Here is a 23,379-nt window from a genome sequence, read left to right on the forward strand (position 1 = left end):
CATGGAAGGCTCTGGAAATACCACATTCACAGCCCTGCCTACCCACCTGAAATGTAGCTTGTATGTTTATTCTGCTTGTCCTGAGCGACCAGCTGCTCATGTAGTTCTTTTCCAATTCCAGTTTCAAAACTCTTACACAACTGTTCTGTTTTCCTGAAATGTTCAAGAAAAGACATAATCAAACCATGACAGGGAATAGGTGGTTTTTAGATTCATGGCCACAAATGCATCGGAGAACTTTGGGTTCCCTAGCATATCCCTAGAATCTGGGACTGAGACCAGAAAGTATCTCTGGTCAGAAGAGGAGAATCAATCTAAGCAGATGAATCTAAGATATTTTCTTAAAATGACAGATCAGGAAGGTGAATTCACATCTCATAAAACAATGTATAATCTAGGAGGCAGCTTGACATGGAGAAAATGACTCCAAAAGCTTTGGAGTCAAGAAGAGTTAAGTTTGAATTCTAGCTCTGTTACTTTCAAATTGTATGACCTTGGACAAGTTATTCGATCTTTCTCAGTCTCAGTTTCTTTATATGTTAACCCAGAAATATACCACTTTACATGATTTTTAAAATATTTATAAAGCTAAGGATTTACGATAGTTTGAAAAATAATACTTAATAATGGGTAGCTATTAAATCATTACCATGTCAAGAGAAGCTTCAAGTGACTAATATGGAATATTTAAAAGCAGTGGATTAGCTTCCTTGGTGGCTCAGTGATAAAAGAATCTGCCTGCCAATGCAGAAGATGTGGGTTCAATTCCTGGGTAGGGAAGATCCCCTGGAGAAGGAAATGGCAACCCACTTCAGTATTCCTGCCTGGAAAATCCCATGGACAGAGGATCCTGGCAGGCTACAGTCCATGGGGTCACAAAAGTGACGGACATGACAATGACTGCTGCTGCTGCTGCTAAGTTGCTTCAGTCGTGTCCGACTCTGTGCGACCCCATAGACGGCAGCCCACCAGGCTCCCCTGTCCCTGGGACTCTCCAGGTAAGAACACTGGAGTGGGTTGCTATTTCTTTCTCCAATGCACGAAAGTGAAAAGTGAAAGTGAAGTCGCTCAGTCAAGCCGGACTCTTAGTGACCCCATGGACTGCAGCCCACCAGGCTCCTCCATCCATAGGATTTTCCAGGCAAGAGTACTGGAGTGGGGTGCCATGACTAAACAACAACAAAAAGACAGTGGACAGTTCATCTGTTTTTTGCCATCACTGGCCAGTGAAGGACTCTATGTGATTCTAATGACAAGGCCAGTGTTCTGCACAACAAATTCCCATTGTGGAAAAAGAGTACTACACCAGGATACAATAGCCTGATGGAATCCATTTTTTTTACAATATCCAATATTATTTTCCACTTTCAGGCTGAATTAGTTTCCCACGACTGCCAAGACGAAGTGCCACAGAGCAGATGGCTTAAGACAACAGAAATGTATTCTCTCATAGTTTTGGGGGCTACAACTACACAATCAAGGTGCTGACAAGACCATACTCTCTCTGAAGACTCTCGGGGAGAATCCGTCCCAGGCCTCTCTCTTCGCTTGTGGTGTTATCAGGTATCCTTGGCATTCCTCAGCCTGTTACTACACTCCAACCTCCTCTGTCTTTACATGGCTGTCTCTTTATCCCTTCTAAGGACTGGAATAAGGACTAAACCTTCTCTATTAATAGTATGACCTCATCATAATGGACATGAGTTTGAGCAAGCTCTGGGAATTGGTGATGGACAGGGAAGCCTGGCATGCTGCAGTCCACGGGGTCACAAAGAATCAGACACGACTGAGTGACTGAACTGAACTGCTTTTAACTAATTACACATACAACTACCCTCTTTCCGATAAGGTTGCATACTGAGGTTTTTGAGAAGGGAGTGGATTTAGGGGACATACTATCTAACCTAGTACATAAGCTCACCAAGCAAACTTCTGGTCTGCCACATGCTCTCCTCAATGAAGCTCCCTGCCAAGAGCACATGCCCTCTGCAAATGACCAGTGTCAGCTAGCTGACGAGGTAAAATCTGCCAGGGCAGTCAAATTTGGCATTCTAGTGTCTAAACCATTGTTTATTCAGTCAAGTTAAAGAGTCTCACCTTAGGGCTTGGTCACCCCTTCATGAGTGAAAATCTATTTCCTGAACTTGCAAATGTAAAGACTGGGTCTCAGGTGCCTGAGGACCCAGTCAAATCATAGACACTCCCTGAAGATTGGTCCACCACCACTTGCCAGCTTCTCCTGAACCACCCCACCATGGTCATTTGGGTTTCTCAGCATTTACCTGAACTGGCTGTCATCCAACAGAGGCTTCTGTGCACTGAGGTATCTTCTAATGGTGTCTTCAAGTTTGGGAATAGGCAGCCTGGGGAGAAAACAAGGTCAGTGTAATGGTGACAAGATGTGGAAGAGGTTAGTTAGCTTGCCAATCCAAACTCACAAATAATTACTGGATAATTAAATTCTTTCCAAAAAAAAAACACACACACACACAAAAAACAACACAAGAGGAAGCCTAAGCCACTGACAAATGAGAATAGATGAATTTAAGTATCAACAGTACTCCTTTTATTTTCTAGGTAGAAGAATAACCTTTTAATGTATTTTCATGAGCTAAATTAGTAAATATACTAACAAATTAAAAATGGGGAAGCAGAAGCAGCCAAAATATTCCTGATTCCTGTCACAATTATAATACTTGTGTTAACCCTGCACTGGCATGGATTTTAATTCTACTTAATTTGAACAACAGTCTTTTTCTTTCTTAAGATGAAAAAAAGTTCTATTTTTAAATTTATTGGTGTATTTTTGACAGAGAATCATACAAAAGAGAAACACAGGTCTATCCATCGCCAGCCAACCAAGGGATGGACTCTCAAGTCACGCCCAGCCTCACCAGGAGTCCTGTGAGGAATGCATATTCTTGGGTATTATGCTTAGTGAAATATGTCAGAAAGAGAAAGACAAATACTGTATGGTATCATTTATATGTGAAATTTAAAAATAAAGCTGGTGAATATAACAAGAAACACAGATACAGAAAACAAACTAAGTGGTTACTAGTGGGGAGAAGGAAGCAGTGAAGGGCAAAACAGGGGTAGGGGGTTAAGAGGTACAAACCACTCGGTACAAAATAAGCCACAGGGATGTATCTGTAGCACATCGAGGATAGCCACCATTTTATATTAACTGTAAATGGAGTACAATCTTTAAAAATTATCAGTCACTATGTTGTACACCTGAAACTTACATAATACTGTAAATCTACTATATCTCAATTTTTAAAGTGTCAATTTTATGGCATGTGAATTATATCTCAATAAACTGAAGTGAAGTTGCTCAGTCGTGTCTAACTCTTTGCAACCCCAGGGACTGTATGTAGCCTACCAGGTCCCACCATCCATGGGATTTTCCAGGCAAAAATACTGGAGTGGGTTGCCATTTCCCTCTCCAATATCTCAATAAAGCTGTTAGAAATGTTTCTAAACAAGTTATGTTCGTCTCTGGTGATCAATTTTTTCCTCAGTAAGATGAAGGAACTGAAAGAGACTGTTTCTAAAGCTCCTTTACAATTCTGTGACCACAACCACAGGAATCCGGTTGATTCCTCCTGCGGCAAGGCAGCAGAACTGCACGATGGTGAAAGGGCAGACTCTGGCATCACCATTTACAGCTGTGTGACTCTGGGCATGCTGCTGCTCTGCACATAACTTTCCCCGTACATAAAGTGGAGATGATACTAATATGTACTTTTCAGTGTTGTGTGCAAATTCAATGAGGCGACACATGTCACAGACTCAGAACAGTGCCTGGTACACAGTAAGCACTCGATTATTGTTGTTCAGTCGCTCAGTTGTGTCCCACTCTTTGCGACCCCATGGACTGCAGCACGCCAGGCTTCCCTGTCCTTCACCATCTCCCGCAGCTTGCTCAAACTCATGTCCATTGAGTCAGTGATGCCATCAACCATCTTGTCCTCTGTCATCCCCTTCTCCTCCTGCCTTCAATCTTTCCCAGCATCGGGGTCTTTTCTAATGAGTCGGCTCTTCCCATCAGGTGGCCAAAGTATTGGAACTTCAGCCTCAGCATCTGTCCCTCCAATGAATATTCAAGATTGATTCCCTTTAGGATTGACTGGTTTGATCTCCTTGCTGTGGAAGGGACTCTCAAGAGTCTTCTCCAGCACCACAGTTCAAAGTCATCAATTCTTTGGCGCTCAGCCTTTATGGTCCAACTCTCACATCCGTACATGACTACTAGAAAAACCATAGCTTTGACAATACAGACCTTTGTCGGCAAAGTAATGTCTCTGCTTTTTAATACACCGTCTAGGTTTGTCACTGCTTTTCTTCTGATAAATACGTTTTTTGTTTTTTTTTTTTACTTACTTGGTCATCAAGTCCTATAGATTCAAACTCTGCTCATGTTCCTAGGGAACTAGCTCATCATCTCTGCCTCAGTGCCTGGAATGGGGTTTCACCATATTGGTGTTTTGCCTACCCCAAACTTTCACTTCTTTTAGTAAGAGCACCCTTTCTATTTAAGTCCCTGCAGTTCAGATAGAGCTGACTCCATGCCCAGCTCCCAGGGGTGGGCTTAAAGCTTACTGGTTCAGACTCAGTGAGACCTAGCAAGAATCTAAAGACTTAACTATAGGAGTTTGGGTTTTTTTTTTTTTAACTGTTAGGATGAGGAAGGGAATCTCTAACATCTGAGTTACTAAGAAATGAGTGCGAAAGCTATGCCTTAGGTGATGGCTGCCACTATGGCTCCATGAGGAGAGAGGAGGCTCATGAGGAGAGAGCCTACTTGAGAATGGAGTCACACAAATGAAGAGTGGAGTGGGAAGGCAAATCAGGTCTTGATGACATCATTTGGACCTCTTAACCCAACCTGGATTTTTCAGGTGTGTGGGTTCACACATTCCTTTTGGCTAAAACCAGTTTAATCGGGCTTCCTATAACTTGCTACCACAACTGCCCTTACTGTGGCCTTTTCAGTATGTTCCTCAAGGGACACCAAAAGTGGTTTCAAAGGCACAGCTGAAGTTCCTTGAGCTCCTTGAGGGGTTGTTCACCAGGTGCCTTGAAAAGAGCTATAGAGCTACAGCCTTGAGAGAGGCCTGGCAGGTTCATTTTAACCATGTGGGTTCTCTTTCCCCACCCTCTATCAAAGAACCCCATCCCCATCTAAACACCATTTGCTATAATAAGGATGCAAGAAAAGTTAGCACCAACCTGATTTATCTCCTGTCTAAGTGACTGATATCAATATCTAAGAAGCCTCCAAGCAGTAGGCATTTTATTATTCTCCCTGCAAGAACACAGGTATAAAGCCTTTTGTATTTTTACACAATCTATATTATTTACAGAGTCTATATTATTTATATTATATATATAATATAAATAAGTATATTATATACATTTATTTATAGAATCTATATTATTTACAGAATCTATATTATTCTGGTAAATTCATTCTGGTTGTCAAGACAATTTGCGGACCATGCCTTCGGGGCTCAGAACATTACTGTTTCTATCTGTCATTCTCCATACCTTGGAAACTTGGGCCTCGCCTGCCTCCCATGTGAATTCTAGAGAACATGCCCATTTTGTCTTGAACATCAGCTATCATCTAAAGTGATTAGGGGTAAAAGAAATCACAAGATAATTGACAATGACTGTGGGTCAACTATAGGCCTAAAATAGTGGCCCATTACTATTTTTTTTAAGACACAGTGCCACTCCCCCAACCCAGCCAACACACAGACACACACACACCAGCCCAACTCTAGTAACTCAGGGCCTAAGTGATGAGTCTTTACTTTGAGCTGGGCCCCCCAACAGCTTCTCAAAATTTTTGAACACGTCATGCATTTTCAGACTTCTGTTTCTTAGCACATGCTATTCTATCCTTGCATCACTCCTCTCATGTGGTAATCTTCAAATTCCAACTCAAATAGCACCTCCTCTATGAAGCTTCCTTTCTCTGCCAGGCACTAAGTCACTCCCACCACCACACTCATACAATGCAATATGCAACAAATATTTAAGGTAGTTATAGCACTTGAGAATATCTACTGAGTACTTGCTATATGCCTGGCTTTGTGCTAAGTGTTTTATATCAGGGTATTTAACTTTAACAACCCTGAGAGGAAGGTAATATTAACACTCCATTTTTAGATTACATGATTTCCTCACAGCCATGAAGCTAGTAAGTAGAGCTGGATTAAAAATCAAATCTGACTCCTATCTCATGACCGTAACCACCATGAGATGCTGCTTCCCACTGATCCATTATTCTATAACTATATCTGCTTACCTGTCGAATCTCCCCCACTATACAGTAACTCCTCACCATGACTGCCTGGTCTCCAAATTCATGTCAATCAATGTTTATCAAGTTAATAATGTAAATGTGTAGATCAGGCTGATCCACCCTTTGTCTTCTCCAGACTTGCGGTTTTATATTCTGAGATTAATTGCTCAGTGCATAAAACATAACCCTGAAAAAAAAAACACTTAACTGAATTGCACACCTAAAAATAGTTAAAAGGGTAAATTTTATGTTTTGTATATTTGACCACAAAAAAAAAGAACAAAGGAAAAAAACATAATAGCTGGAAACCAAGCAAATGATACTGCAAGGCTTCCTAGAAGAAAGCAAGTCCAAAGTCACTTGACTAAAAGGCAGGGATATGACAGAAAAAGGATGAGGGAAGAAGGGAGGCCCAGTTGGACCACCTAATACTGATATTAAGAGGCTAGTCCTTCTCTTGCCAACTAACAAGAGAAGATGCCAACTATTTTGGCATTTTACCTCACTCTACCCTCACAACAGCCCTATGAACTGTGCATTCTGATACTACTTTGCAGGTAAGAACTGGGCTCAAAAGAAGTGGACAGAACTGCCTGAAGTTATAGAGTGTCAGATCTGGAATCTAAATCTAAGTTCTACAGGACTTCAAGCCTGGGCTTTTCATTAAGTGTGACATCTAAATGAGTGTAAGGATAATACAATTTACCTTTCCAGAATCTCAGAGATAAGGAATCTCATCTAACTCTCAACATACAGGTGACGAAGTGGAGGCCTGAGGGAGTCATTGTTTACAGAATTATACAACAGGTGATGGGTGCTATTTGTAGCTCCAGGATATTTGTTCTGCAGAGTGAAAGAAATGATCTTCATATTCCTTGACTTTAATATTCTTCTCAGCTTTCCAATTCTACAGTGGAGAAAATCCCTCTGATCCTAAACCTGGGTGGGGCCCAGTTCAATTCAGTTCAGTCGCTCAGTCATGTCCGACTCTTTGCGACCCCATGAATCGCAGCACGCCAGGCCTCCCTGTCCATCACCAACTCCCGGAGTTCACCCAGACTCACGTCCATCGAGTCAGTGATGCCATCCAGCCATCTCATCCTCTGTCATCCCCTTCTCCTCCTGCCCTCAATCCCTCCCAGCATCAGAGTCTTTTCCAATGAGTCAACTCTTCACATGAGGTGGCCAAAGTACTGGAGTTTCAGCTTTAGCATCATTCCTTCCAAAGAAATCCCAGGGCTGATCTTCAGAATGGACTGGTTGGATCTCCCTGCAGTCCAAGGGACTCTCAAGAGTCTTCTCCAACACCACAGTTCAAAAGCATCAATTCTTCAGCGCTCAGCCTTCTTCACAGTCCAACTCTCACATCCATACATGACCACTGGAAAAACCATAGCCTTGACTAGATGGACCTTTGTTGGCAAAGTAATGTCTCTGCTTTTGAATATGCTATCTAGGTTGGTCATAACTTTCCTTCCAAGGAGTAAGCATCTTTTAATTTCATGGCTACAGTCACCATCTGCAGTGATTTTGGAGCCCAGAAAAATAAAGTCTGACACCGTTTCCACTGTTTCCCCATCTATTTCCTATGAAGTAATGGGACCGGATGCCATGATCTTCGTTTTCTGAATGTTGAGCTTTAAGCCAACTTTTTCACTCTCCTCTTTTACTTTCATCAAGAGGCTTTTGAGTTCCTCTTCACTTTCTGCCATAAGGGTGGTGTCATGTGCATATCTTAGGTTACTGATATTTCTCCTGGCTATCTTGATTCCAGCTTGTATTTCTTCCAGTCCAGCATTTCTCATGATGTACTCTGCATACAAGTTAAACAAGCAGGGTGACAATATACAGCCTTGACGTACTCCTTTTCCTATTTGGAACCAGTCTGTTGTTCCATGCCCAGGCCTATCTACAAGTTAAAGGCCAACTGCTGCTGGGCTTGGCTCTGTCACCCCTCACCTTTCCCCTACATACAGGCTCAGCTCAGACACAGGAGGTCAAGGCTTATCTCACAGGAACAGGGACTTTTTCTTTCTCCTCCCAGACCTCCTACCAAATTTAAACAGCGGGGTTGGGACTAGATAATCTCATTTTAGTCTGTTTTAGAAGTTTGCACACTGTAACTTCACAAGAATCACCTCAGATGATATTCCTGAGAAGGTGGGCTGGGAGTTAAGGATTAAGGGGCTCCTGGTTGTAGAGAAAAAGAGCAACCTATTAGTTCTGGGGGATGTCTGTGACAATCTTGGTTCTGTTTACAATGAGACTTGGTCTCCAACCCCTGGACTGTGAGATCCCTGACGGGCAGCTTGGTAAGGAAGCAAGTAAAAAGGTTTTTGAAAGAAATTTGAAACTTTGCACTAGGAACTAACTGGTAAGCAAGTAAGCAAAGTTTGATTGTAGAGGGTGAAGAAATTTGGGGAAATTGCTAATACTGGAGGAGACCTGGCAGCTTAATTTAAGGCTGGGAGTTCAAAGACTGGGAAAACTGGAAGCTGAATTAAAGAAAATACTGGGTGAGGGAAGGAGAGAGGAAGATATATTGGGGCTGTTTCATAGGGGAAGTAAATTCTGGAAGAAGTGTTAAGAGGGTGGGGGGAGTAGCTATGGTGAAGAGGCATAGAATTTGGGTGCGCTCTGGATCTAATACACTTCAGTATTCTTGCCTTGAGAACCCCATGAATAGTATGAAAAGGCGAAAAGATAGGACACTGAAAGATGAACTCCCCAAGTCGGTAGGTGCCCAATATGCTACTGGAGATCAGTGGAGAAATAACTCCAGAAAGAATGAAGAGATGGAGCCAAAGCAAAAACAATACCCAATTGTGGATGTGACTGGTGGTGGAAGTAAAGCCCGATGCTGTAAAGAGCAACACTGCATAGGAACCATGAATCAAGGCAAATTGGAAGTGGTCTAACAGGAGATGGCAAGAGTGAACATTGACATTTTAGGCATCAGCTAACTAAAATGGACTGGAATGGGTGAATTTAACTCAGATGACCATTATATCTACTACTGTGGGCAAGAATCCCTTAGAAGAAATGGAGTAACTATCATAGTCAACAAAAGAGTCCAAAATGCAGTACTTGGATGCAATCTCAAAATAGACAGAATGATCTCTGTTCGTTTCCAGGGCAAATCATTCAGTATTACAGTAACCCAAGTCTATGCCCCAACCAGAAATGCTGAAGAAGCTGAAGTTGAACGGTTCTATGAAGACCTACGAGACCTTGTAGAACTAACACCCAAAAAAGATGTCCTTTTCATTATAGGGCACTGGAATGCAAAAGTAGGAAGTCAAGAGCTACCTGGAGTAACAGGCAAATTTGGCCTTGGAGTACAAAATGAAGCAGGGCAAAGGCTAATAGAGTTTTGCCAAAAGAATGCACTGGTCATAGCAAACACCCTCTTCCAACAACACAAGAGACGACTTTACACATGGACATCACCAGATGGTCAATACTGAAATCAGATTGATTATATTCTTTGCAGCCAAAGATGGAGAAGCTCTATACAGTCAGCAAAAACAAGGTCAAGAGCTGATTGTGGCTCAGATCATGAACTCATTATTGCCAAATTTGGACTTGAATTGAAGAAAGTAGGGAAAACCACTAGACCATTCAGGTATGACCTAAATCAAATCCCTTACGATTATACAGTGGAAGTGACAAATAGATTCAAGGGATTAAATCTGATAGAGTGCCTGAACTATGGACAGAGGTTTGTGACATTGTACAGAATGCAGTGATCAAGACCATCCCCAAGAAAAAGAAAAGCAAAAAGGCAAAATGGTTGTCTGAGGAGGCCTTACAAATAGCTGTGGAAAGAAAAGAAGCAAAGGGCAAAGGAGAAAAGGAAAGATATACCCATTTGAATGCAGAGTTCCAAAGAATAGCAAGGAGAGATAAGAAAGCCTTCCTCAACAATCAGTACAAAGAAATAGAGGAAAACAATAGGATGGAAAGACAAGAGATCTTTTCAGGAAAATCATAGACACCAAGGCAACATTTCATGCAAAGATGGGCATAATAAAGGACAGAAATGGTATGGACCTAACAGAAACAGAAGATATTAAGAAGTGGCAAGAATACACAGAAGAAGTATACAAAAAAGATCTTCATGACCCAGATAACCACGATGGTATGATCACTCACCTAGAACCAGACATCCTGGAATGTGAAGTCAAGTGGGCCTTAGGAAGCATCACTACGAACATAGCTAGTGGAGGTGATGGAATTCCAGTTGAGTTATTTCAAATCCTAAAAGATGATGCTGTGAAAGTGTTGCACTCAATATATCAGCAAATTTGGAAAACTCAGCAGTGGCCACAGGACTGGAAAAGGTCAGTTTTCATGCCAATCCCAAAGAAAGGCAATGCCAAAGAATGCTCAAACTACCACACAATTGCACTCATCTCACATGCTAGCAAAGTAATGCTCAAAATTCTCCAAGCCAGGCTTCAAGTACATGGACCGTGAACTTTCAGATGTTCAAGCTGGTTTTAGAAAAGGCAGAGGAACAGAGATCAAATTGCCAACATCTGTTGGATCACTGAAAAAGCAAGAGAGTTCCAGAAAAACATCTATTTCTGCTTTATTGACTATGCCAAAGCCTTTGACTATGTGGATCACAATAAACTGTGGAAAATTCTGAAAGAGATGGGAATACCAGACCACCTGACCTGCCTCTTGAGAAACCTATATGCAGGTCAGGAAACAACAGTTAGAACTGGACACGGAACAACAGACTGGTTCCAAATTGGGAAAGGAGTACATCAAAGCTGTATACTGTTACTCTGCTTATTTAACTTATATGCACAGTACATCATGAGAAATGCTGGACTGGATGAAGTACAAGCTGGAATCAAGATTGCCAGAAGAAATATCAATAACCTCAGATATGCAGATGACACCACCCTTATGGCAGAAAGTGAAGACTGAAGAGCCTCTTGATGAGGGTGAAAGAGGAGCATGAAAAAGTTGGCTTAAAACTCAACATTCAGAAAACTAAGATCATGGCATCTGGTCCCATCACTTCATGGCAAATAGATGGGGAAACAATGGAAACAGTGACAGACTTTATTTTGGGGGGCTCCAAAATCACTGCAGATGGTGACTGTAGCCATGAAATTAAAAGATGCTTGCTCCTTGGAAGAAAAGTTATGACCAACCTAGAAAAAATTATGACCAGCATATTAAAAAGCAGAGACATTACTTTGCCGACAAAGGTCCATCTAGTCAAAGCTGTGGTTTTTCTCGTAGTCATGTATAGATGTGAGAGTTGGATGATAAAGAAAGCTGAGTGCTGAAGAATTGATGCTTTTGAACTGTGGTGTGGAGAAGACTCTTGAGAGTCCCTTGGACTGCAAGGAGATCCAACCAGTCCATCCTAAAGGAAATCAGTCCTGAATATTTATTGGAAGGACTGATGCTAAAGCTGAAGCTCCAATACTTTGGCCACCTGATGCAAAGAACTAACTCATTGCAAAAGACCCTGATGCTGGGAAAGATTGAAGGTGGGAGGAGAAGGGGACGACAGAGGATGAAATGGTTTGGATGGCATCACTGAGTCAAAGGACATGAGTGTGAATAAGTTTTGGGAGCTGGTGATGGACAGGGAAGCCTGGTGTGCTGCAGTCCATGGGGTCGCAGAGTCGGAAAGGACTGAGCAACTGAACTGAACTGAACTGGATCTAATGTGAATAAAGTAAGATTTGAGGAGGAGTACTGAAGATGCTGTCTAGAATTCTGTGAGATTTGGCTGAAGTTTCAGGGAGTAGTGTGGATTAGGGAGGATATTTTAGGGGGAGAAAGGTGGGGGAGTGTTGAGGAAGGTTTGGTAGGGATGAAAGGGTTCCAGGTGAAGACTGGACTTAGAATGCTGAGGACTTGGAGGGTAAGGTAAATATCTGAGTCAGCTTGGGGGACTGACAGGTGCTAAAACCAAAGAGGACTGGAGACATGGAGAGTGGGGCTTGAGGGTTCTGGCAGCAGCTGCGAAAAAGGTGGTGGTGGGAGAAGTTAAAGGAGAGTAACTGTCAGTGTTATGTATCAGGAACTGGCCGATCCATATTCTGTGCAGGAATTCGGGCGACACCCTAGCTGGAAGCGTAAGAGTAATGGTGGACATATACAGGTTGTACATTTGTTCAGAGAGAAATGTGAGGGACGATTAGATATCTGATTGGAAGCTGAGTTTTTGGAGGAGTCTGAGAAGAGCTCAAGAGAGAAATTCTGAGAGAACTATGATGGTAGCGGTGTGGGATGGGGGCGGGGAGGGGGTGGATTCTGGAAGAGAACTTGAGCGTTCTTAAGCTCCAGTGCCCTGGGATTGTCAGACTGGCGAATGCGGCAGCGTCCCAGGTGAAGCTTTGGGGGTGCAAGAGGGTTCGGTAGAAGAGACAAGAGTGACTGGAGAAAGTCTGGGGCCGAACCCTCGGCTGGTTGTGGGCGACAGGGACCTGGAAGCCGGGCTCACCTGGGCAGGCTGTCCTGGTAGTGCATAGTGGGCACGATGCTGCGCTGCAGGTACTGGCTGGGCTCTAAGCCGGTGCTCAAGGGCCGACATGGGGCTCCCGGGCCAACGGCAAGGCCCCGGGACCAAGAGCGCAGCAGCAGGCGGGCCACCATCGTCCCAGGAGGCGGCAGCAGCTAGAACGCGGAGAATTGGGAGTTCTGGTGTATGGAGATCAGGCCGCGGCCCCCGGTGCCCCGCGACAATGGGTCAGATACTTCAGTACACTTTGTGCCCTTCCGCGGGGCCACTTCCGGCTCCCCGCCCCGGCCCACGGAAGGCACCGCCCACAGGCCCTACGAGGGTCCCGCCTACCGCAGGGTGGGCGGGGCCCCGGCCTCTTCGCTCGTTTTCCTGTTCTCCAGGCGGTCGAAAAACCAGTTTGGAAGCCACGCCCTTCTGTTTTGGAACAAGCGGAGAAGGCAATGGCACCCCACTCCAGTACTCTTGCCTGGAAAATCCCATGGACGGAGGAGCCTGGTGGGCTGCAGTCCATGGGGTCGCTAAGAGTCGGACACGACTGAGCGACTGAACTGAACTGAACTGAATAATCAGCGATATGAGCATCTTTTTAAGTGTTTCTTAGCCATCTGTCTGTCTTCCTTGGAAAAATGTCTGTTTAGGTCTTTTCCTCACTTTTTGATTGGGTTGTTTGTTTTTCTGGTATTGAGTTGTATGAGTTGCTTATTTATTTTGGAAATTTGGAAATTAATCCTTTGTCAGTTGTTTCATTTGCTATTATTTTCTCCCATTCTGAGGGTTGTCTTTTTACCTTGCTTATAGAGACACGCCATATTTTGCTGTGTAGGAGTCAAGAAAGTTCCTTTACTCAGAAAAATTCTGGAGAATAAATTGTATTGAAGTATTCCAGAGTTCTGCTCTGTTTTGAATTAATTATGAAAAAGCAGAACATGATGGCTAGGTTTAAATAATATTCTTATTCAAAACCAAAGTTCTTAAAAAGAAACATTGTTTTATTGAGATATAACTGATATATAACACTATGTTAGTTTCAGGTGGAAAACATAATGATTTGATATTTGTATGCACTGTGAAACAAATATCACAATAAGTCTAGTTACCATTAGTCACCATACATAGTCATAAATATCTTTTTTTCCCCTTGTAATGAAGACTTCTAATATTTTCTAAGGTTTAGTCTCTAAGTAACTTTCAAATGTGCAATACAGTATTATTAACTATAGTCACCATGCTGGACATTACATCCCCATGACTTATTTGTATTATAACTGGAAAGTGAAAGTGAAAGTAAAGTTGCTCAGTCGTGCCGATTCTTTGCGATCCCATGGACAGCAGCCTGCACCAAGCTCCTCCATCCATGGGATTTCTAGGCAAGAGTACTGGAGTGAGTTGCTGTTTCCTTCTCCAGTTATAACTGGAAGGTTGTTCCTATTGACCCCCTTCACTCATTTGCCCACCCTCCAACCCCCTGCCCTCTGGCAACAATTAGTCTGTTCTTTTTATCTATGATCTTGATTTTTTTTGTTTTCCTTTGTTTTTTAGATTCCACACATACATGAGACTATGTGGTATTTGTCTTTCTCTGTCTGACTTACTTCACTTAGCATAATACCTTCTAGGTCCATCCATGTTGTTACAAACAGCAAGATTTCTTTCTTTTTTATGGCTAAGTACTACTCCATATATATTTTTTATTTATCTATATCTTCTTTATCCATTCATCCATCTATGGACACTTAGGTTTGTTTCCATATCTTGGCTATTGTACTGCGATGGACATAGGGGTGCGTATACCTTTTCAAATAAATTAGTGTTTTCATTTTCTTTGGATTTATACAAGAAGTAGAATTGCTGGATCAAATGGTAGTCCTATTTTTAAAATTTTGAGAAATCTCCATATTGTTTTCCATAGTGGTTGCACCAATTTACATTCCCTTCCAACAGTGCATGAGAGTTCTTTCTTTTTCCCCACATGCTTTCTTGGGCTTGCTCTCTACAAGATGGCAGAGTAGAAGGACATGTGCTCATCTTCTCCTTCAAGAAAACTAAAACTACAACTTATTGCTGAACAGAACAGCTTCTAGAACTAACCCACAAAAAAAGATGTCCTTTTCATTATAGGGGACGGGAATGCAAAAGAAGGAAATCAGGAGACACCTGGAGTAACAGGCAAGTTTGGCCTTGGAGTACAAAATGAAGCAGGACAAAGGCTAACAGATTTTTGCCAAGAGAACGTGTTGGTCATAGCAAACACCCTCTTCCAACAACACAAGAGATGACTTTACACGTGGACATCACCAGATGGTCAATACTGACATCAGATTGATTATATTCTTTGCAGCCAAAGATGGAGACGCTCTATACAGTCAGCAAAAATAAGACCAGGAGGTGTCTATGGCTCATTATGAACACCTTATTGCAAAATTCAAACTTAAACTGAAGAACGTAGGGAAAACCACTAGACCACTCAGGTATGGCCTAATCTTCTATGATTATACAGTGGAAGTGACAAACAGATTCAAGAGATTAGATCTGATAGAGTGCCTGAAGAACTATGGATGCATGTTCGTAACATTGTATAGACGGTAGTGATCAAAAGCACCCCCAAGAAAAAGAAATGCAAAAAGGCAAAATGGTTGTCTGAGGAGGCCTTACAAACAGCTGAGAAAAGAAGAGACGTGAAAGGAAAAGGAGAGAAAGATAGATATACCCATCTGAATGCAGAGATCCAGAGAATAGCAAGGAGAGATAAGAAAGCCTTTTTGAGTGAACAGCACAAAGAAATAGAAGAAAACAATAGAATGAGAAAGACTAGAGATCTCTTCAAGAAAATTAGAGATACCAGGGGAACATTCCATGCAATGATGGGCACAATAAAGGACAGAAACATTATGGACCGAACAGAAACAGAAGATATTAGGAAGAGATGGCAAGAATACACAGAAGAGCAATACAAAAGAGATCTTAATGACCCAGAAACCACAATGGTGCGAATACTCACCTAGAGCCAAACATCTTGGAGCATGAAGCCAAGTGGGCCTTAGAAAGCATCACTACAAACAAAGCTAGTGAAGGTAATGGAATTGCAGCTGAGCTATTGCAAATCCTAAAAGATGATGCTGCGAACGTGCTGCATTCACTATGCCAGTAAATTTGAAAAATTCAGCAATGGCCACAGAACTGAAAAGGTTAGTTTTCATCCCAATCCCAAAGAAGGGCATTGCCAAAGAATGCGCAAACTACCGCACAGTTGCACTCATTTCATATGCTAACAAAGTAATGCTCAAAATTCTTCAAGCTAGTCTTCAACAGTAGGTGAACCAAGAACTTCCAGATGTACAAACTGGATTTAGAAAAGGCAGAGGAACCAGAAATCAAATTGCCAACATCTGTTGGATTATAGAAAAAGAAAGAGAATTCCAGAAAAACATCTTCTTTTGCTTCATTGACTATGCTAAAGCCTTTGACTGTGTGGATCACAACAAACTGTGGAAAATTCTTAAACAGATGGTAATATGAGACCACCTTACCTGTCTCCTGAGAAATCTGTATGCAGGTCAATAAGCAACAGTTAGAACCAGACATGGATCAAAGGACTGGTTCCAAATTGGGAAAGGACTACATCAAAGCTGTATACTGTCACCCTGCTTATTTAACTTATAGGAAGAGTGCATAATGAGAAATGCTGGGCTGGATGAATCACAAGCTGGAATCAAGATTGCCGGGAGAAATATCAATAACCTTAGATACGCAGATGATACCACCTCTATGGCAGAAAGTAAAGAAGAACTAAAGAGCCTCTTGATAAGGGTGAAAGAGGAGAGTGTAAAAGCTGGCTTCAAACTCAATATTGAAAAAACTAAGATCATGGCATCTGGTCCCATCACTTCATGGTAAATAGATGGGGAAATAAATGGAAACAGTGAAAGACTATTTTCTTGGGCTCCAAAATCACTGCAGATCATGACTGAAGCCATGAAATTAAAAGATGCTTGCTCCTTGAAAGAAAAATTATGACCAACCTAGACAGCATGTTAAAAAGTAGAGACATTACTTTGCCAACAAGGTCCATCTAGTCAAAGCTCTGGTTTTTCCAGTAGTCATATATGGATGTGAGAAGTGGACCATAAACAAGGCTGAGCTCCGAAGTCTTGAGAGTCCCTTGGACTGCAAGGAGATCAAACCAGTCGATCATAAAGGACATTTGTCCTGAATATTCATTGGAAGGACTGATGCTGAAGCTCCAATATTTTGGCCACTTAATGAGAAGAGCCAACTCACTGGAAAAGACCCTGGTGCTGGGAAAGATTGAAGGCAGGAGGAGAAGAGGACGACAGAAGATGAAATGGTTGGATGGCATCACCAGCTCAATGGACATGAGTTTGAGCAAGTTCCAGTAGTTTGCGATGGGTGCCCTGGACAGGGAAACCTGGCGTGCTGCAGTCCATAGGGTCGCAAAGAGCCAGATATAACTGAGTGACTGAACTGACTGAACTTGCTATTTACCAAGGACTTTTAAAGTAAATTCAATTTATTTCTTTCTTTTTGGCTGTGCTGTGTTTTTGTTGCTTCTTGGGCTTTTCTCTAGTTGCTAAAGCAGGGGTTACTCTTCAGCTGCAGTGTATGGGTTTCTCATTAAAGTGGCTTCTCTTGTTGCTGAGCACGGGGGCACCCAGTTCAGTTCAGTCACTCAGTCGTGTCGATTCTTTGCGACCCCATGGACTGTAGCACGCCAGACTTCCCTGTCCAGGGCACCCAGGTTTCAGTAGTTGTGATTCACAGGCTTCAGAACACAGGCTCAGCAGTTGTAGTACACAGGCTGAGCTGCTCAGGGACATGTGGGATCTTCCTAGAGCAGGGATGGAACCTGCATCTCCTGCTTTAATAGGCAGATTCTTTACCACTGAGCCACCAGGGAAACCCTGCCAGGTACTTCTTAAAACCCTAGACTTCTTCATAATGAAGGTCAAACTATTTAGCCTAGCACACCTTTGTGGTCTTGTTCCCAGTTTCTTCTCTGACCTTCTTCATGGGTGAACTCAAATCTTTGCTAAAATGTTATGTTATTTTATACCTCTTCTTGTTGTTCTTCCTTGGCCTTATTCAACTCTTATACTTGTTCCTAACTTCCCCTCCCACAGAGAAGCCTTCCTTGCCCTTGACTGAACAGCCTGGCTGAGCCCTCACACCCCCTGTCCCATATAAAGCACCCCATATCCAACATTTATCGTATGCTTTGTTGTTGCTGTTCTTTTGTTTTTCCTCCTCACCAGGCTCAATGCCTGGCACAGAGTAGAAGCTCAACAAATAGCAGCTGATTGAATGAATCAGAATTGGCTGAGAGCAGATTTAAGAAGATTTTGAGCACCAGAATCACCTGGGTCACTTAATAAAACTATGAATGCCTGAGCCCTACCCTTGGAAATTCTGATACAGTAGATCTAGTGTGGGGGCTGAGAGTCCACACTTTACAGAATCTCATAGGTAATTCTAATGTACAGTCTGGTTAAGATCAACTGTTCTAAACCTTTGCTCTTCAAAGTGCAGCCAATGGACTGGAATCACGTGAGAGCTAGTTAAAAGTGGAGACTCTCAGGCTCCATCCCAGAACTATAGAACACAGAATTTGCATTTTAACAAGATCCTCAGGTGATTTGTAGGTACATTAGCATTTGGGAAACAGTGGTCTCTTCCACTGGACCAGTTCCACCTGCATCATACAAAGATATATTTGTCAGTGACATTCATCACTTTGTAATTTTCAAAGCTCATTTCAAATAGTGAAAGGAAAAGCAACCAAAAATTGTTGACTGCCATCCTCTGCTGTGTGCTGTACCAATGTTATGTCATTTAACCCTCACAACAATCCTTTGAAACAGGCATGGGTCACGATACCCAGAACTCTAAGAGTTAAACCTATGAAATCTATCTAGGATAGGTTCTCAAATCAGATAAATGTAAAGACACCCTACCAAGTGTGACTAAAGTCACATGATTAACATGTACCTTCCTGACGGGTCACCATGAACATGTTAGTCGCTCAGTCATGTCCGACTCTTTGCAACCCCAAGGACTGTAGCCCACCAGGCTCCTCTGTCCATGGAATTCTCCAGGCAAGAATACTGGAGTGGGTTGCCATTCCCTTCTCCAGGGGATCTTCCTCATCCAGGGATTGAACCCAGGTCTCCTGCATTGCAGGCAGATTCTTTACCATCTATACTGCTGTTCAGATTCTTTGGGCCAGAGAATCCAAAGTTCTTTGGGTCAATTTCAGAGTGCCATTTAAATCGATCTTTCACCATATTTTTGCCAGAGAGAATGCAACCAAGGCGGCCTCTATGATGCTCCTAATATTAAATTATCAGAATTTCCACCTGCTTCACATGGCTTCTTTAATTAGCAGAACGTGACAGGAGAAGGCGGCCTGAACCATGATATATAGGTCACCCACATTGTATTTTAGAGGCCACTTGATAATTTGAAATGGTGTGATGCGAGATGCTAATAAAGCTTGACTTTATGTGTACAATTTTAAAATAAGGCAACTCTCCTGGATTAAAAACTGTTAATCAGGACCCACAGCTTCAAGGCTAGCTACGCAAATCTGTTGTAAACTATGTTTACGTTCCTGCCACACGGTGGCGCCACCTTAGCCGATAAACAGAAATCCTTAACAGGGTCGATCGATGTTGTCTGAAGGAGACGTACTCTAGACTGTCTTCTAATAACTTTGGTGGTTTTTATTTTATTTTTGTGTTCTAAAATCCCTTTAAATATCTTATAATAATGTTATCCAAACGTTCCATAACCAGTGGTGCTGCTGAAAATTCTGAAAAACGTGGCCAGAGATCAGTTGCAATGGAAAGAAGGTTAGAGGTGATTAAAAAAAAAAAAACAGAAAAAACCTGCTATTCAAGTCGCAGAGAGCACACCATAAAATATTGGCAGTGATACTGAGAATACAGAAAGCAAAAGTATGCTACAGGGACTGTAGATTGATGCTTTCCTGGAATGGATTTCCTTAAAAATTATTCCTAAGGGAAAAGGAGCCCTGAATGATGGGCACTTGGATTCCTGCCCTGGGTGGAAAGGATTTGTTTATCTCATGTTCTCAGCCACATGCTGGGAGATCCGAAATGACCAGACTCTGGATTAGCTGTTGTTTTGTTAAGCAGTTAGGACATGGACTACGGAGTTCCAATCCTGCTCCCAAAAGTGTGATCCTGGGCAAGCCATAAGTCTGCATCTTATCGCCTCATCTGTAAAATGGGCACATGACTGCCCAGCTCATGGGGCTATTGTGTGAGAGCTAAATGGTGACAATCTAGCTGGGGCTTCTCACAGTGTTTGGGGGCAGAGAAAGTGCTCATTAAATGTTGGCCATCCTGCTTCTCCTCAGCGTCCCCTTATCCCTGCGTAGGGTTCTGCCAAATTCCCAGGAGATGGAGAGTTCTCACCCCCGAGAGAATTCTTTCCCCTTCATCTCTCTTTATATCTGACATGTAACTGACCATGCATGTCCTGGAAAATCAGTATATTATTCCGTTCTTTGCCAGTCTCATTTTGAAATCCATGGGAAAACTTTTGAATTTTTCTGAAATTGTAGGAAAGGCTATCATAACCCTGTGAATCAAGACTGGCAAAGTGTTGGCAGAGTCTTCAGGGACCGGTCCCTCCCGTTTGCTACATCTACCCCTCCTTCTCTGGGCTTCTCTGACCACCTCCTCACTTTCCTGGTGCCTTCACATGGACCTGCTATCTGAAACACAGCACCCCATGAGCCAGCCCAGAGTTCTCCCCATCCCCTGCATAAAACCTCAGAGATCTGGGCCCCATCAGAAACTTTCTTACTCCTCCTCCTCTGGAGGACCTGTTTCATGCGGGGGAAATAGGATATTTTAGGGATGAGTAAAAGGGTAATAGAGGCTAAGAGGGGATTATAGAGACCCTTCTCCCCCTCCTTGAAGTAGTATTTACATGGGAAGACTTGAGGGCAAACTTTGAGGGCTGGGAGTAGAGATTGCTCTGGACTGGGAACCTCTAACCTGAGGTCCCTCAGACAACTGGACAAGTCCAGAATAGGAAGAGTGGGAGAGTGATGCCTGAGAGTTTCAGCTCTGTCTCCTGAAAGGTTTTAGCTACCAAACTGCACTTTAAAAACCATCTACTGGGCTTCCCCGGTGGCCCAGTGGTTAAGAATCGGCCTTGCAATGTAGGGGACAATGGCTCAATCCCTGGCCCGGGAAGATTCTACATGCATCAGGGCAGCTAAGCTGGTGTTCCACGACTACTGAGCCCGAACACGCTAGAACTCATGTTCTGCAACAACAGAAGCCACCAGAGTGGGAAGCCCACGCACCACAACCAGAGGTTAGACCCCACAGCAATAAAGATGCCTGTGTGCGGGCTTGGTCATGCTCTGGAAAGGGCCCTGGAGACCTGAACAGATGCCCTGAACTCCGTCACTAATTTGCTGTGTGACCTTGAACTAGTCGCTCCTTTCAACCTCATTTTGGAAAGTGAGGGGCTCTGACAGCATGGTCTCTGTGATCCTGATGAGGGTTGCCTCCTCCTGATCCTATCACGTCCCCTCTGCCGTCTCAAGCCCCCGAGAGACACACAGTTGTCTCTTCTGTAGCTCCTTGTACCACGTCCAGCATAAAGTACATACTTGGTATATTATAAGTGAGAGACAAAAAGCTGATGGAGCATCTATATGTACCAAGCACTGTGCCAGGGATGCTAGTGAACATTATGTATAATTCTGACAACACCTTGAGGGAGGGGTTTTTAAAATTTTAATGCAAGAAATCAAGTTGATCACACCTTTTGGTTCTGGTGGGTGCCTCCTCAGTTGTGTCTGACTCTTTGCAACCCCGTGGACTATAGCCTGCCTGCCAGGTTCCTCTGTCCATGGAATTTTCCAGACAAGAATACTGGAATGGGTTGACATTTCCTCCTCCACTGTATGGCCCATTATTGTCATTGGTCTCTGCAATGTTATTTTCTGGTTTTATTTTCCCCCCTCATCACTAATCTCCATTCATAGGCATCCATTCTAGTGCATTTGATACAGATCTATAAATAGGCATGTATCCTTGTAAAATATATTGTTTTATGTTTGCTTCTGTCTTGCCTGGAAAACCCCATGGATGGAGAGGCCTGGTGGTCTACAGTCCATGGAGTCGCAAAGAGTCAGACTGAGTGACTTCTCTTTCACTTTTCACTTTCTGTCTTTTTTATTCATGTCTGTGATGTATTGTGATACATGTTCTGCACCTTAGGTCTTTACCCAACTCTGTTTTGAAGGATCATTCCTGTTACTATATGTGTGTCTAGTCCGTTGCTTACGTCTACTCTCAGAAATCCTGTAGCCACACCCACCACAGTTTACTTATTCTTTTCTCTGGTGGTGAAAACCTTCACTCCCTTTGCCATGACAGAGGGGTGGGGCGAGACTCCCCTCCAACATGTCTCCTTATTTATACACCTATAAGAGAACTTCTCTGAGCTATTTCCAAGAGCAGGATTGCTGGGTCACAGGGCACATGCAAAGCAGAAATTTTAGCACCAATTTTAGAGCTGAGAAAACAACACTTAGCTCACACAAAGAGAAACTGGGGATCTAGGATTCATTTCCAGGATTTCTGCCTCCAGATCCTGGGCTAGTTCCAAGGGGCCTTTATGAATAACCACATCTGGTCCAATCAACTCAGCAAGTAGTTTCCCTATTGTGTGGCTGTCAATGGTGAACTCAGATAAACCGACTGGGTTGTCTAGACATCTTGGCATTTGCTATTAAGAGTGTACTCCATGCTGGGTACATTGCCCTGAGACTGTGGCTTGAGAAACTCTCGCTTCTTTGTGTTACTAACAATCTCTTGCATGTTACAGCAACAAGCAGTTAAAAGCATGTCCCATGTGTATTGTCTTACTTCTCATAACGACCCTGTGAGGGAGGAACAATCATCGTTTCCATTTTACAGCGAAGGAAACTGAGATTCGGTGTCATTTCTCTGTAAAGTGACAGAGCTGAGAAGCAGACCCAGGCCTTGGAGCCCAAGTCTGGTGTAATTTCCACCACGTCAGAGCTGATAGCCTAGGAAAGCCAACCTGCCCCGCACAGTCAGGCATTTGGATGAGAACACAAAAGCTCAGAACTTTGTAAATCCTGTCTGCAATTGTTTGGCCTTCAGCAGAGCCAGCTCCAGCAAGGAGAGATCCCTGCTGGCACACAGAAGGGCGAGGGATGTGGCACCAGGGAGAGCATTCTGCATGGCCATTACGGACCTATGTGTTCCACGCTGTGTCCGCTGGTGGCAGCAAGGCGCTGTGCCCTGTACCAATAAGGGAACCATCTGGCTTTGCTCTCTGACTCTCTCCTCAGACAGTGGAGAATCGTCACTGATGTTCACAGAATCTCTCTGCTTTTGAAGATTTCCATGACAAATACCTTGAGTTTATTTTATTCTATCCCAGTGAGCTTGCAAAGCTGTGTAACTTTTTAGAATGTCATTCCATTTGACATTGAGTAATTACTCTTTGACAGGAAGGGTGCTCAGCCCTA

The 23,379-nt window shown here is 43.0% G+C and overlaps 1 protein-coding gene across 4 annotated transcripts in view; it reads right to left on the reverse strand.

Moving 5' to 3' along the window:
• CPT2 (carnitine palmitoyltransferase 2) overlaps positions 1–13,095 on the reverse strand; it is a 41,808-nt gene extending 28,713 nt beyond the window's left edge. For 2 of the 4 annotated variants that reach the window (XM_070368033.1, XM_070368032.1), the window contains exons 1-3: positions 12,795–13,095; positions 2,283–2,363; positions 47–153 (exon numbers count right to left, since the gene is read on the reverse strand). In XM_070368033.1, coding sequence (XP_070224134.1) covers positions 47–153; positions 2,283–2,363; positions 12,795–12,946 — 340 coding nt within the window. In that variant the 5' untranslated portion in view covers positions 12,947–13,095. Of the gene's footprint in view, positions 1–46; positions 154–2,282; positions 2,364–6,319; positions 6,504–12,794 lie in introns of all 4 variants that reach the window. The other 2 variants (XM_070368034.1, XM_005911387.3) reach the window with 2 other exon arrangements.
• Between the last annotated feature and the right edge of the window lie 10,284 nt (positions 13,096–23,379).

This window comes from Bos mutus, chromosome 3 (assembly GCF_027580195.1).
Source record: "Bos mutus isolate GX-2022 chromosome 3, NWIPB_WYAK_1.1, whole genome shotgun sequence".
Lineage (NCBI taxonomy): Eukaryota > Metazoa > Chordata > Mammalia > Artiodactyla > Bovidae > Bos > Bos mutus.